At 40.6% G+C, this 15,207-nt stretch overlaps 1 protein-coding gene across 1 annotated transcript in view; it reads left to right on the forward strand.

The window, feature by feature from the left end:
* Positions 1–772: 772 nt before the first annotated feature.
* Positions 773–15,207, forward strand: part of SMS (spermine synthase) — a 31,382-nt gene continuing 16,947 nt past the window's right edge. The window contains exons 1-4 of the mRNA XM_008938334.1: positions 773–897; positions 11,270–11,363; positions 12,146–12,210; positions 14,782–14,957. Of these exons, the coding sequence (XP_008936582.1) occupies positions 830–897; positions 11,270–11,363; positions 12,146–12,210; positions 14,782–14,957 (403 nt within the window). The 5' untranslated portion in view covers positions 773–829. The remainder of the gene's footprint in view (positions 898–11,269; positions 11,364–12,145; positions 12,211–14,781; positions 14,958–15,207) is intronic.

Genomic DNA, 15,207 nt, shown 5'->3' on the forward strand with positions numbered 1-15,207 from the left:
TAAAAAAAACCACCAAACTAAACCACGAAAGTACATGTAGCAAGCCTGAGTCATTGGAAATCAGAATATTCTGAATGAATAAATACCTTTATGGACAAAATATCATTTTGCTCTTGAAGATAATTACCAGAGTAACTTCTTTAGACGTTTCCAAGTGAATTTTATGTGCTTTTTCAAGTGAGAGGTCTCTTCTATAGATAGCATCATGAAGTCTTCAGCTGGGGGCCTGATCTGTCCTGGGTGTCAGAAAAAGGATCTTTCTATAGGGCACAGGGGATAGGGTAGCTTGCCCTGTCTAGTTTTCAATGTCTTTGAAAAAATGTTGAGTCATAAAACAGGGGATACTACCAAATTTTCTTGCCTGTGCTCTGGTTTCTTCCTGGGATTGTTGTATGTGTATTTTTAAGCAATTTAAACTGCATGAGTAAGGACTTGCCTGGATTGTGATAAAATAGGTGACCAACAGTAACCATAGTAAAAATACTCTTTCTACATCCCCTATAGATGAATACTTCTGCTCAGGGGTAAAGATTGATTTTAAAGAGAATTTAGATCTTCATGCACTGAGGAATATCTTTGGGACTGGAGGAGGGGAGATGGTATGTGAAAGCTATTGTTCAGATGGAACTCAAAGGAAAAAGTACTCCAGGCTGCCAGCAAAAACTGTTAGCCTTTAAAAAAACCACACAAACAAAACCCCCCAAAAACCCTAAGAAAACCCAGGACTGATTTGAGTGGAAAATAATATTTGCTGATTACTTTTTTCTCTCTTACAGCTGATTGCAATGCTGTTCTTAAAGCTCTACAGCCCATTTTTCAGGAGCAGGGAATGACAGAAACAGTTCATAACTGGGAAGACCATGGTTATTTAGCAACCTACATTAAAAAAAATGGCAGGTGAGTGGATTTTTCCTTTGCTTCCTGTAGATTACATCCTTTCTGTCCTCCCTTACAAATATTTTTCTCCCTCTATTGAATCTCCTGGGGTGCAAGCATGGCAAACTGTTCTTTTACTAGCCTTGGGTATGAAGTGACTAAAATAAAGCAGAATACTATGGGTAATCTTGTCTGTCATCTTGCAGTTTGGCTATCAGAGGACTTGAATTAGTCTGTCTGGGCTGTATTGCTGCAGTAACATTGTATGGTGCCTTGGTCTCAGGGCTAGTCTTTCTGGATGCAGGACAACTTCAGTCAGTTAAATGTATTTCTAATTCTTCTGACAGTTGAATATGTCTGAACATGTTCAAATCTAACCTTAGAATGTGAATGGTAAAAACTGTCTCTTATCTTGTTCTGTGCAATTTTAAACGCTTCATTATACCCTTCAAATTCTTAAGCATCTCCTGAAGTAACTGCCAGCATGACAAAGGTGGTTGGTATCACTAGTGACACTCAAGTAAGCAGAATATTATTGGACAAGCTGGTAAGCAAAATCACATTGACTTTATTTCCTGAAGCTACTTCACAGTGTCAGGGCTAGTTGATTACTGTATACATTTATCTGGCTTATTTGGTATCTACTGTAATTTTATTGTAGTTATTCAATTGTTTGTTCTTGACATACATTATGGCAGTTGCTTCTTTTGTTCTTTTTGAAATCTCTACTTTGGTGTTCTTCAGGATTGGAGTTAAGCTAAACAAGCTTTAATTTGTTGGCTCTTCTCTTCCAGGTGTCTTGTTAGGCAGTTCAGTTGGCCACACTCATAATGTATGAGAATTGCTTAAGAATCTTTAAGTTATATGGGTTCTCTCTCCCATTGTGGGAGATATAGATCCTAGGTGAATGCATTGCCTACTGGAATTTGAGTCTCTGTATGATTTATTGTGTGTGAACCTAGCTGTATGTACAGCTCTATATAGTTAAAGTATTGTGGCCTGACTTAGGGTAACAAGCTGGTATGAGTCTAGTCCTGTGTTTATAACTCTCCCAGTCATTAAGTTCTTTTCCAGAAGATAACTGAACTGACATCTAGAAGCATCTTTGAGTCAGGTCCTTATAAAACGAAAATTTAAAGTACCTAGGCTGATTTCTTACTATGCTGTCAACTGAAAATACTTGCTGTGAATCCTACTGTCTTCCTCAAGTGCTAGAGTATAATACTAATGAATGCTTGAAGAGGGAGAAGAGGATGTAAAAGTTGAGATGCCTTTGTAGGAGAGGTGAGGAGGAATTAATGGAGGGAGAGACAGACCTGTGCAGTGGTGAGCTGTGCACTCATGTGAACAGAAGAGAGTTGGTCAAGTTGCCAGTTTCCATGGTGAAACAGAGCTCCTTTGGGCATATCCTTGTTGCTTTGAGCATAGGCTTGGGAATTCAGTATTCTGGAGAACTATAAATAAACAAAATCTACCACTAATCAGTTTTATTACACTTTTCAGAACAGTCTTCAAGTAAATAGAAAGGGGGGGGGGGGGGGGGGGGAGTGTGGAGAACAGTGTGCTGTTTCCTGAAAGCCATGTGCAATAGATGAGCTTCAGCAATTGCTGAGCATTCATACTGATTCTAAATGTGTTTTTCCTGTGTTTTACTGTTGTTGATCCTTTGCATTTCGGCAACATGACACTTTGAATCATCCAGGTTTTCATTGTACTGCTAAATACAACTTAAGTTTTTGCACTAGAGGATAGTTGACAGTATTCTTACAGCTGTAGGAAGGTAAGATGGGGAGGTAGGCCTAGTGGCCTTCCTGAATGGAAAGAAGGAAGGATCTGTTAAGTTTAGTCTTGATTCTAGATACCTTTTGCAACTGTTTACTGTGCAGGAGAGCTGGGGAGCAGTGGCAATTACTGAGACATCTATACTGTTGCAGACTGCCATCTTGCTTCCTGGCTGTCCCGAAGAGGGCCACAAAGTTGATTCAGGGCCTGGAGCATCTGTGTTGTTAGGAGAGGCTGAGGGCACTGGAATTGTTCAGCCTGGAGAAGAGAAGATTGGGTGGATCTTGCAACTGCCTTCCAATACCTGAAGAGAACCTAGAGGAGGGCAGGAGAGGGACTTTTTGCAAGTGTGTGCAGCAACAGGACAAGGAGAGATGGTTTTAGACTGAAGGAGAGTAGGTTTAGACTAGATCTTAGGAAGAAGTTCTTCAGTACAGGGGTAGTGAGACTCTGGAATTGGTTGCCCAGAGAGGTTGTGAATCCTCCCTGAAGGTGTTCATGGCAGAGAGGTTGGCTTAGATGATCTCTAGGGTCCCTTACAACCTAAGCCATTCTGTGATGTCTTCTGTAGGGCTACACTAACGGTTTGCCAGCTGGTAGGGTGCTGGGTTGGTTTGTTCCAGGCCTCTCTCAAAAGGCAGTCAGTGAGGCTCTGTGCTTTGAGCTGCTGCTGCAGTCACACAGTTGTATCAAGTAACCAAGTAACCTTGGTTTTCTCACAGGCAGCCCTCATGCCTCAGGGCATACAGTCACCTTGATGTAGAATACTTCTCTGGTGACTTCAGAGCCCTATTGTCACTTAATATGCATTGGTATGGTAGTTGATAGGTTGAGAGAGAAACCTCACTGTCTTAGGACCACAGGACTACATTATAGGCCGTGGTGAGAATTGGGGTTGGGTGGTTCAGTGTGGATGTGGCCTACCTGTTCTCAGGGGAGTTCAGCTCCTTGAGCCATCCAGGCAGTGTGACCAGTGTAGTCAAGTACTGGTTCTCATCTGTTCAATAGTATTTATGGTAGATGTCTTAGACTAGTGCTGTTCATCCTTTCAACTCAGAAATATGATAGAGAATACTGAATTTCAGGAAAAAATGTGGACTTAAAGATGCCCTAAATACTGAGGTTCATGTAAGGTGTGAATGGGCTTTCCACTACTGCAGTACCATTCTTTGCCTTTCCTGATTTTCATAGGCTGGTTGACTTGCTCTTTCACTCTGGATTTGACATGTGTTTTAGGAGTCAGATTGTAGAGGTCTCCCTGATTTCCTATAAATACCCAGGTGCTGGAACCTGGCCTATCCTTGGTAAATTACAGTGCACAAAGGAGCATCATCTACATTCACTAATCCAGCCATGAATAGGCTCCACAACAGAAATACAGTTAACTGTAAAAAAATTTTAGTTGAGCTTGGATTTAATGTCAAATTACTGTTGTCAGTTTAATGTTAAATGGTAACAAAGTTAATTTAAATTCACAATTTCGGTTCAAAATCACATTTGCTAGTGAAGACTCAGCCGTTATGAAATAAGTTCTCCAAGTTCTTATATGATATAGGTCTGGAAATAGTTGAGCTTTTAAGGGAAACTATCCAGGAGAGCCTCTTAAACCTAACAAGGAATTGCAATTTGTGATGCAGCCTCAAAATTGAAGAATGAGTGCACAGAAGAGCTTAATATTCTCCTTGCAAGTGACTTTTTTTTTTTTTTTTTCTGGTGCAGTGTTACATGTGAATGAATAAATAATGTTTTTTGCTTTCTCTTGGTATATTCATTGCTATCTGAACTTCAGTGTATACTGGATTTATTTCCCCTGGAAATTACACTTTTCTAGTCAACTTACTGTCTGTAGTGGTGTGGACTAGAGTGTTTTCTGTGTTTTGCTAGTTCCATTAAACCCTGATTTAGGGAACAGTAGCATGTGCAGGAGAACTTTGTGTGTGATTTGAGACCTCAGCAGTCTTGCTTTCTTGAGTTTTCAGCCCACTTAAACTGCATATACTTTTGAATATGTACAGGCTTTAATATGTATAGTAACAGAAGTATGCCTTCAGTAGCAGATTTGTGTTAATGTCAGTTGATGTATTTTCAGTTAACTGAAATAAAGATGTGAACACCGTAAACACCAGTAGACTGGACAGTTAACAACAAACACTTCAAGAGTGGCAAGAATGAACTGTGACTGTAGAGAATTTGATACTAACTGCATAGGCTTTATTTCAATACTAGCAATTTTAAGTCTGCATTTCATTTTCGACACCTAAAATATCATAAGATGATTATGCTAACTTAAAAAAAAACCCCAATCCTATCTGATAACTAAGAAGAAATTAGCGAGGGCATGCAAACTTTTCTTGTTCTTTCCCTGCAAAGCGGTGTTACTTCTGGAAATGAAGTAGTTATTAGTAAAAAGCAGAAAAAAGTTACCATGAAGGGTGGGTGTGTCATAAACAGTTTCCTCTAAGGATGACTGGGTGTTACTTGGACACAAAAGTTACCCCAGGATGAAAGAAGTGAGTTGGTGCTGAGTAGAGGATTTGTGAGTATGCACACACAACCACATTTTTAGATCTCCAGAGCTGACTGAGGCATTGCAAGATGAACATTTGCAGCTGCTGTAACAAGCTGGGTACTGATTCTAGGAAAAAATGTTTGAGATGAGATAGTAGTATGTTGATAAACAGCATCTGCATTCCAAGGTCTGCACAGATAAGCCCTGTGGCTTGCTCCCGTGCCCCGTGCTAAGGGTTGTTGAATAGTGGGTGCTGCTGTTGACAGAACTTTGTCACTGACAAAGATACCGTGTGACCAGCCCGTGGAGGGCTGTGGCTGTTAAACGAATTGGAGCTGATTTGGGGATTAAGCCATGCTTTCCTTTTGTCCCTCCCAAAGCAACAGAGCCCCGTTCTCCTTTGTCTGAAGCTAAGCAAGCAAAAGTCACATGTAGCAGCTCTACCTGGTCGATTTACTTTGTGATTTACGCTGACAAAGAAGCTAATTGAGGGAAGTTCATCTGAAAACATTTACTAATGGGGTTGTCAACACATAGCTCTAGAACCGGGCAGGAAATGGCTCCCTTGATCTGGTCAAGGCCCTGTCTGTAGTGGTGGGGATGGATACATCCATCTCTGCTTTGCAAATCCCCCTGCTGTTTGGGGCACAGTAGCACGTACAAGAGAGAAGCTCTTGCCTCTTGAGTTTTGGGGCCCCAGTAGCTTTGTTTTTCTGAGCGGTGTGTTTTTGGATCACTCCTGGATTGTTTTTAGGGTCACCTTAAGCAGCATGCTTTTACTCAAGTGCCCCTTAGTCTAGCTTAGACTGGACAGTAAAAGACTTACCATTCCTAACTTTTTTTCTTATTTAATATATACGATGCTTTGTACAGACACATAGGGCCCAGTATATATTAACAGATTAAAAAAAGTTATTAAATCTAAAGCAACGACAAAATCAATAAAGTTAATGTTTGGAAATTGAATATCTTCTCAGGTAATACTCTGTTTTAATAGCATCACTGATTATGAGACAGTACTGTTACTTACTGTATACAGCTACTGGGGTTTTTCTTATCCTTTGTGCATTCATGCACCCTCTTTTGTTGTGTTCCACCTGGAAGTTGTATAAAACCCCACAAAACCTGAAATTTAAGAATTGCTGTTTCAATAGTAGAGGACTGTCTTTTAGAAAAGCTTTGACTTCTTTGTACACACATTCATTTTTAGCTTCTGTTCTGTGTCTAAATTCCTGTTTAGAGAAGCATAATCCTGCTGGCATTTGATTTCACTGTTTACAGCAGTGCAAGATTTATCCAGTTCAAGTTTATTTGTATGTCACTGAGATGATGATGAAAGTTAACACCATGAAGGGAGGGGTGAATGTTTTTGCTTCTTTCTTTTCTGTGTTAGTCAGCATATTTTAGAAGAGCAGGATGAACATTCCTTTACTCTTTGTTCCAGGCTAAAATGTTGTCCTTTATTCATGGAGTTACTCAGAGTGCAAAAATGGGCTGAAGAATTAGAAGCAGTTGCTAGGAGTCAGCCACAGTTTAGAACTGTGGTAGCTTTCATTGGTTTATTTTCCTTATTTTGTAAAAAGAGAAGAGGAAGAATGATATAGTGAAAAAATGGTTGTGTAATTCTGTATGCTCACTTAAAATACTCTGTAATTAAGATGAAGAGCATTGTTTCACTAAAGAGTGCTCTCTTTTTAAAGTGTCTACATAGTGTGTGGTTTTTTCTGGGTGGAGGGGGATTTCCTAGTATATGCAGGTCTTGATTTCCTCCTGTTTTATGAGTAATTTGACAGGTGATACTTTCATTAGAAGGCTGGTTTTCAAATACTTGAACTGCTATTCTATAGTGACTCTGACAGAGTAAAAGCTTTGATGGGTGAGGAGGGGTTTAGAGGTGTCTGCCTAGCTGCTTTTATTCTTTGGGTATAGAGTGGGGACTCCTTTCTCAAATACCTGGGATTACAATGTTACCCTTCAGTACAAGTAACTAAACTAGGATTAGGATGTGTTGATCTCGATACTTCTCGTTCTTTTGTTAAGTAAAGAGGGTGCTCATCGTCCAAAATCTTTGAAATGTTTACTTTTTGATTTGTACAATTGGAATTTATTTCTTAACAGCTGATGTTCCCTGTTGTTCAGGTGGCAGGATGCAACACAAGACAAGAGGCTGCACTCAATAGAATTGTTTCTGTAGTTGAGACTCATTTTCATGCAATCACAACAACCTTGAGTACTGCCCTAGAAGTGGCAGGTATGCAGGTGCAGCTACAAGTGGGGCCTTGTTACGATGGGGGCTGCTTTTCATGTGCAGATTTTGTTGCCTAGTAGAAAAGAGAGAATCTCGAGAATCCCTCCTCACTGAGCCTTTTTTCTCACTGCTTTTATGAAAGTGCATGCAACCACATACCAAGGGTGTAGCAGGCATTTTATTTTGAGAACGGGAACTAAAATTTTCAGTGAGACAGATGTGCAGGAGGGGAGACTTCTGAGGAAACCTTGATTTTTTTTTCATAGTTTTGTTTTTCTCATCCTTTGGATTGTCAAGTAATCTCTGCTGTATTTTCGTAGGTAGAAAGCAGAAACCATATTATCATGGTTTTTAAAGCCCTTTCCCAAATATTATAAGAACTGATGCTGAAAACATCCTTTCACGTGCATTCTGCCAGGAGTATAAGTGTAAAGTAAAAGCCAGCATACACCTTGCTTTCTGATGGTTGAGCCTAGTACATCTTCTGTGGGTTCAGCTTCAGCCTTACCTGCTGCTGTTGCCTTGATGCTACTAGTCTGGTTGCTTTTCTGAGTGTATGCTTCTACTGTTCACTATGTGTTTAAATCTCTGCAGGCATTTTAGCTATCATGGCTGTTAATTTCCAACCAAGTGATTTTTAAGCAAGTGACTTTTAACCAAGGTATAACTAATCTGGGTTGGTATTTGCTTCTTTTGAGAATTTTGGATTTCATTCAAGCTTGTTCACCATAAGTTTGTTATCAGGCAGATGCTCAGAACTTGAATTTTTGTCCCAATACATTGCTGCAGCCTGGTGTCTGCTTTTCATCCTCTTGGTCTTCCTCCCTTGTCCCCCTTCTGGTGTCAGGATTTTGCTATTCTAGTAGAGATAACAAATTGATAAAATGCATAATGGGTCTGTCGTGCTTCTGTGCTCTAATCCTATCATACCACTTAGGATATGTCCCAAAGTTCTGTGGTTGTGTTTTTCAGAGCAGCCCTCCCCTTTGCCTCTCGCCCAAAAAAAAGACTGCTAAGCAAAGGCAGTAACATCACGTAGTGAGCAAGTATTTCATGCAGTCACAGGGGAAGTGAAGACAATGTCAGCTGTCAAATCTTATGACAGCTCTGTGGTTCTTGTAGGAAAGGAAGTTAAAAGCGAACTCAAGTCATGGGACAGTCATTGTTGCTTATTTGTGTAAATAGTAACCCCTGGAATATGGGGAAAAAAAAGATAAGATTTTTTTTTCTAACAGCATAAATATTTGTGGCACTGTGTCAGATGTCAGAAACCTTTAATAACAGTGCTGCGTCATGGACTGCAGATACTTGATTTCTGTCTATAGTACTGCAGCTCTTGAGGGCCTGGACGAAGTCTGGTGAATTCACCAGAAATGTCCCTTTTCATGTGAATGGTTGGGTCTAAAACCTGCTGGAGTGACTAGTGGTTCCATCTAGTGAGCTCTGCTCTTTTGTCTTTCCTTAATTCTTTGGTTTTTTTTATAATATCTCCTGTAGTCTTATGATAAAGCTGTTGTTACACTTATGCCTGACTATCTTTTTCCTTTCATGTTAGGCACAATTCAAAATAAACACTTGCTGACATGAAAATCATATAAACAGAATTCTGGTTGGATTTTCTCCAGAGCTGTCCTTCACAGTAGCCATGCTCACGGTGCTGGGTATGAAGAGACTCTAGGAGAAGCAAGCAACTAATTAGAGTCCTTTTGTTTCAAGGGGTTGTAAGTTCACAGTTAGCCCGTAGAAACAGGTGGAGTGGAATGTGTATGTCTCCTGCCCTCTCTCTTTTTTGTTTCACGGTCTCCCTGTGTCTTAGTGTTGCTGATGGTAATGTGAACTTAAGCTGTAAAATACTGTGGTCACTATGCAAAGTATGAAGTGGCCCGTGTGTCAAAAGTACTGAACTGTCAGTCAACGGTGAGTGTGATGCAGCATCCTGAAACATGCAGGTAAGGTAAAGAGTTTACCTACTGAAGTTCAGGTTAGCTCTCTGCTTTGTTCTGGTTTTGGCAGAATTGCAGTAGAGTGAGTTTGCTGGTTCTCCCTGAACACTTTATCGTTTAGCTTTTATGAGAGAAACATTTCTAGATGTCTTGAATACTGAAAATACTCTTGTTCTTCTAATTAACTCATAAACATGTTCTCTTAAGTGGCAGCACTGTGCCTGGTAGTTAAGTCAAGAATTAACCAAAGATTTTTTTATTTTTTGTTCATGCTGTTGTCAGGGTAAAATAATGTGGTTTGTTTTATGCAGGAGTAATTTCCTGGTGTGGGGAGAATGCATATTTGAAGGCTATTCCGTGGTTTTGCTTAATGGCCGTTGGGAGTACAGCCCTTTCTGTCCCTGATCAAGAACACTCGTCGGGAGGACACCTAGTGGGCAATCGCGGAGATGTAGGGAGGGTCGCTAAAAGATTGTGACAGTCCACAGGTACTTGGGAGGAGGAAGCACGGTGGGCTGGTTGTATAGAAATGCATTTCCTCCTCAAGGCAAGACCTGTGTGTGAAGTCTTCAGGAAGGCCAAACTTCCCAGACTTATCCTTTGAATCAAGTGAAGTGGGGCTCTGTCAACTGTAAACGCATCATGGCAATAGATCACAGCTGTCCAAAGCCAGTAAGAGTGTTTTTGTTCTTGAATCACTTGGGTCAGTTTCATCATTCGACAATTTTACAGTCACTGAAAATTAAAATCTTCAGATAACACTTACAGAATATTCAGTGTTTCATCTCTGACTGCAGCTAAGTGTTTGCTGGCCAAAGTTCCCACCACCATGGGAAAGGTGGTGTTTATACCAAGACTGACAGGTAAAGGAGCTCTGGAAGGGACAAAAAAAGGTAAGAGTGGTGGGGAGATAGCAGCTTACCTAAACTAATTCTTGCTGAGACAAAGTTTGGTTTGCCTTTGAGGCTGAAAATGGGTTGATAAGAGCAGACAAGTAAGAAAGGGGCATTCAGAACTGTATACAGTTTACCTGGGATTTCTGTTCTCTACTAATGAACTTCCACCCCTAAATACCTTTATTTGCCTGGCCATTCCTGTTTCCATCCCTTACTCTGCACTCTTTCAGTGTATGCCTCCCCTCCCTTCCTCTATGTAACACCCTTCTAGCCTTCTGGTTTCTTCTTGTCTTCTCCCTTTTCCAGTGTGGAAGGGGTATCATCTCTACTAGTCTGTTCTTATTTTCTTGTGTTCTTCCCCAGTAAACATTACCTTTTTGTTTGTTGCAAGTTCTTGAATGCAGTAGGAGTTGTCTGTCTTGCATCTTATATTCATCGGGGAGTTTTCTGCTGTAATTTCTGCAAGTCAAAGCTGTGGTTTGGTCCAGGACTATTATGGTTTCTCATAAATGTTTATTCAGTTCTGAATGTGAATACTCTCTGAAGAGTTGCTATAAAGTTTCTTTTTAAAAAGAAAACTTGAAAAGAGGGAAGGAAGGTATAGAAGGAAAGTGTCCAGTTGTGCTTTTAAGGCTTTATTTCAGTTAAAAGCCCAAGCCAAACAAACCCAAGAGAGCACACCTGTTCAAGCAGGCCTTATTTAAAGAGCTGAGAATTAGTAGGAGTGTATCTTGCCCCTTGCACCATAGCTGTTCTGCTTTAAATACCATTTCCCTGCCTTGCCTGCTGATTTATTTTTTTTAGTTCTGTAGTTGACTGGCATGCTCTTACAACTTTATTTACTGCTTATTGACTTGCAGAGTAGGACCAGCGTTGGCACTGCCAACACTTACAGACATCTGGAAAAACAAACGTGCATTCTGAATTTAAGATACTTCATTCTGGGCTTTTTTTTCCTCACTTGCTCTTATTTTTTTGATAATAAAATTATCATTACTCTCTCTCTATTTTGTAGTTTTGCCAATTTGAGAATTCACCCTCATGGATTAGTGTTGGTGGATCTGCAGAGCTACAATGATCATACAAAAGGAAGAGAAGAAGTCGATCAGGTATGTGATGCTTATCGTGCTAGGCTTATTGATGTGTATCTTACTAGGCTTGTCAATCTGCATGAGGAGGCCCTTCTTTTCTTCGCACTTGTCCAAGTATATCTTGGCAAAAGATTTGTAAATATCCAGGTTAGTTAAACCTGACTGCTTACAAATGAGAAGTAGTAACACTTATTTTAGAGACATACACTTGTGCGTGCATGCACACTCTCTCTTTTGCGTGTCCTGGGCCTCACGTTCTTTGATGTAAAAATTCTAGAGACATGGCACCCTTGGTTAAGACTTGGGTCTCTTCAGGTACCCAGAGCAGTGAGGAAGAAGTGATGCCTAACCTGCAACTTGGTGTATTAGTGTATGACTTTTTTTCCCCTCCGTAATTTGAGAGCATTTATATTGAAACTTTTCCCTCAGAAAAATAATTTCATCATCCCTGATATGAAAGCTCCAGAAGTTGGCCATTTCAGGGTAATAGGCCACTACTTTGGCAGGAATGAAACCTTACAGGGTTCTCGCGTTCCCTCTTTGGCTGTGCCTGAAAGGTCTGGCTGTGTTATCCAGGAGGACAGCTAAAAAGGCAGTGATGACAGCTGCTGCAATATGCACGTTCGTGCTAGTAAGGCTAAGCTAACTGACTAGTTACTCCTAGGCTTCTAATGTTATGTTTCAAGGCCTTCCAGTGTAGGTGCTACTTTTTACTGCCTTCCAGTTAGCTTAATTTAACAGATACTTTACATTAAGTGACCACCTTTAAATTCCATCTCTCTTGTGTACTATTTTTTCAGCTCCTTAACAAAGTAGAAGAAAGAATGAAAGAACTGTTTCATGGTAACATAAAAAGGGTGAAACGGTAAGTTTGTACGTCTCCTTCTGTATGTGGCTTGTCTGCATAGCTGCTAAACATAATAAGCAATTATTCTTAGCTATACTGCAATGAATAGCCTCGAGTATGGATTTACATGTTTGTTTCCCCAATATTTAAAAATTGTTTTATTGCAGAATTGAAGATACTGTGAGGCTTGTAATTTTGTTAAGCTTTATCTTCAATATTGTTATTTTGGGCAGAGATTATTCCTTTAATTTGCTGCATGAAATGGTGGGAGAAAACTCAACCAGGAAGCAAGAGCAGACTGCTGAAAGGGCTGGGGAGGCAAGGGGATAGGCCAGGGCATGAACCATACCCTCCAGGCCACGTCCCACAGCTCATGGGCAAGGTGAGCAGGGCTGGTTATGCTGACCAGGGTTAGTCCCAGCCCTTTGACTGCCAGACTGGACTGTAGTATTGAGGCAGCTCTTGTGACCAAGCTGGATGTTCAGGATTGGCAAAAGGCGTGGGCAGATGTGGGCAGAGCTGCCTTGTAGTTTGGGCAGGGACCAGTTGTGAGGGTTGAAGCTAAAATGAAGCTCAAGCCCATAGCGGACCCTGCCTGGAAAAGGTTTCCTGGAGCTCTTTCTCTCACACCTCTGCCCCTGCTACACCTTATACATGTCTGGCAAAAACCCCAGGGGAACCTTTGTGCTCAGGGCCCTGCTGCCAAGAAGATGGAGAAGTTTTGTAGCAAATCTCTTGTAATATAACTGGTAACTGAAGGAAGGGGCTTTGAAAGCCTTCTGTCACTTCAGTTTACTTAAATACAAAGTTATTTATTAAACTATAGGGATTCTAATTGTGGTTTGTTACCTGCTGCTGAAACAGCTTTTATGCTGGAGTACCCCAGGGATCTGGAGTGACACAACCCATGTTGTTGTCTTCCTGGCAGCAAGTGGCACCTTGAACCCAGGGAGTACTTCAGGCATGTGCTTGCTGGAAGGTTCAAGAGGTGCTTTAAAAAACATAGTCAAAAGTGGGGATGGTTTAAGAAAAGTAGAAAGCAGTTTAAAGTCAAATAGATTCAGTAAAGCTAAGGAGCAAACTACACAACAGGAAAAAACTAAAAGTTCTATAGCAGAAAGTAATCTGGAGGCTATACAAGACTAAGTGAGGTGGTAGTGATTTGGAATGTAATGTGTGAAGATTTTGTGTGTCTTAACAGTTGTAGGTGAAACAGGTAGTTATCTTGCTTTACTTTGTCCTGGTAAAGCCTCACCTGGTGCACAGTGTGCAAATATAGATAATATTGTGTATGTGTATATGGGGGAGAAGCTCGCCTTGAGGATAACTTAGTACTGAAATACAGTATTGGGAGCTTGAGGAATCCCTATGATAGGAGCTTGTTAAAAACGGGTCAGGAAAAAGTCTGCCTGAAGTGATCTTGAAAAATTTGGTTACTTAGTCTAGAAAGATGAACCTCTTAGATCAATGGATCTGCATGGATCTTGTCACACAGCCTCAGCTTATTGGATATTTTTTGTTTTTAAGCGTGGTTTGCACCCTTCCTGGTGTTGGCTTCCCACGTGCAGCTCCGCTGGGATTGCTGCTGCTGGCAGAGCTGTCCGAGCCGTTTCGCTGTCCTGGCGTGGTGCGGGGCTCCTCTGCCGCTCCCCTCTGCTGCCATCTGGCGGCTCTCTGAGGGTGGAAAGCTTCAGAAATGTTTACTGAGCGTCGTTGGGGAGCTGAGGGAGAATCTCGTCTGTGTCTGGTCATCTGCTACACTCCTATGGAAGAAAGCCCAACACCTTAACTGTGAAATGTGTGTGTGGAATCTAAACTCTGTGCCTGCACATTTTGCTTAAAGTGGAATGCAATCATTCTGATCATTCACTGCCATTGCAAATATAGTTTGTTTTTACGGGTGAAATACAGGTCGGAACCAAGATACTTCTCTATGGAATTCCAAACCAACTATCTCCCCAGCCCCCTACTCCCAGAAAGCCCAAACCACCAAAAAACAAACAACAAACCCAGAAACAATCTAAGCAGATGTTTGAAACTGATGCAGAGTTGATGGCAAGGTTTATGCTTATAATACTGCAGGATGACCTGGCTCAGTTTGAAACACTATAATAGTTCACTTTTTCTGTTTGAATATGTATTTTAAATGTCTCACTACAACTTTGGAAGAGTGAGATCTTCTAATCTCAAAGAAATGGCCTTCTTGGCTGAGCTGAAGGTGGAAAGAGATTTTTATCATGGCATTTTGGCTGTACTCTGCTCTTCTGTTGTGACCACTTCTAGTTATGAGCCAATTCTGCAGAGGCTGGTGTGTTATGTAAATTTCCTCTGAAGGTAGAGATTCTCACACAAGTTGTAGAAGTGGTACATTAAAAAGAACCATTTATATTTTCTTTGCCTTTGCAAGTTGTGTATATTTAACATGCAGCTCATGGGTTTCTTATATCTGAGTGTTAAATCTTGCAAGCTTTCTTAGATCTCTTTTGTAAATATTTATTATGGTGAATCCACAGGATGTTTAGAGGGCACTTCTAAAAAAAAAAAAAATTTAAAAAATATTTTGTAATTTATTATTTTGTTTATTTCTAGATTGCCAGCCATTTTGAGAGGAGGTGTCATTGATAGATACTGGCCCACAGCTGATGGACGCCTGGTGGAGTACGACATAGATGAAGTTGTTTATGATGAAGATTCACCTTTTCAGAATATTAAAATTCTGCATTCAAAACAGTTTGGGAATATTCTTATCCTCAGTGGTGATGTTAGTAAGTGTCATCTCATTTGAAGGTCTTTTGCATGAAATCATAGGAAATGTTGTCTTGCGATGTCACAATTTTAATAGATTACTAGAGGTCACAGTTATGATGCTGAAAGCTACTTATATGCATGTACACATGTATCTGTTCCTGCATATGAAGTACTTCAATCAGACAGGCAGACCAGTGTACAATCTAGAGTAAATAAGTCTTTTTCTGAAGTCATCTTGCTGTGAAAAGTGGCACAGGAGATTAGAAG

Source organism: Merops nubicus, unplaced genomic scaffold (genome assembly GCF_000691845.1).
Source record: "Merops nubicus isolate BGI_N331 unplaced genomic scaffold, ASM69184v1 scaffold13654, whole genome shotgun sequence".
NCBI classification, from domain to species: Eukaryota; Metazoa; Chordata; class Aves; order Coraciiformes; family Meropidae; genus Merops; species Merops nubicus.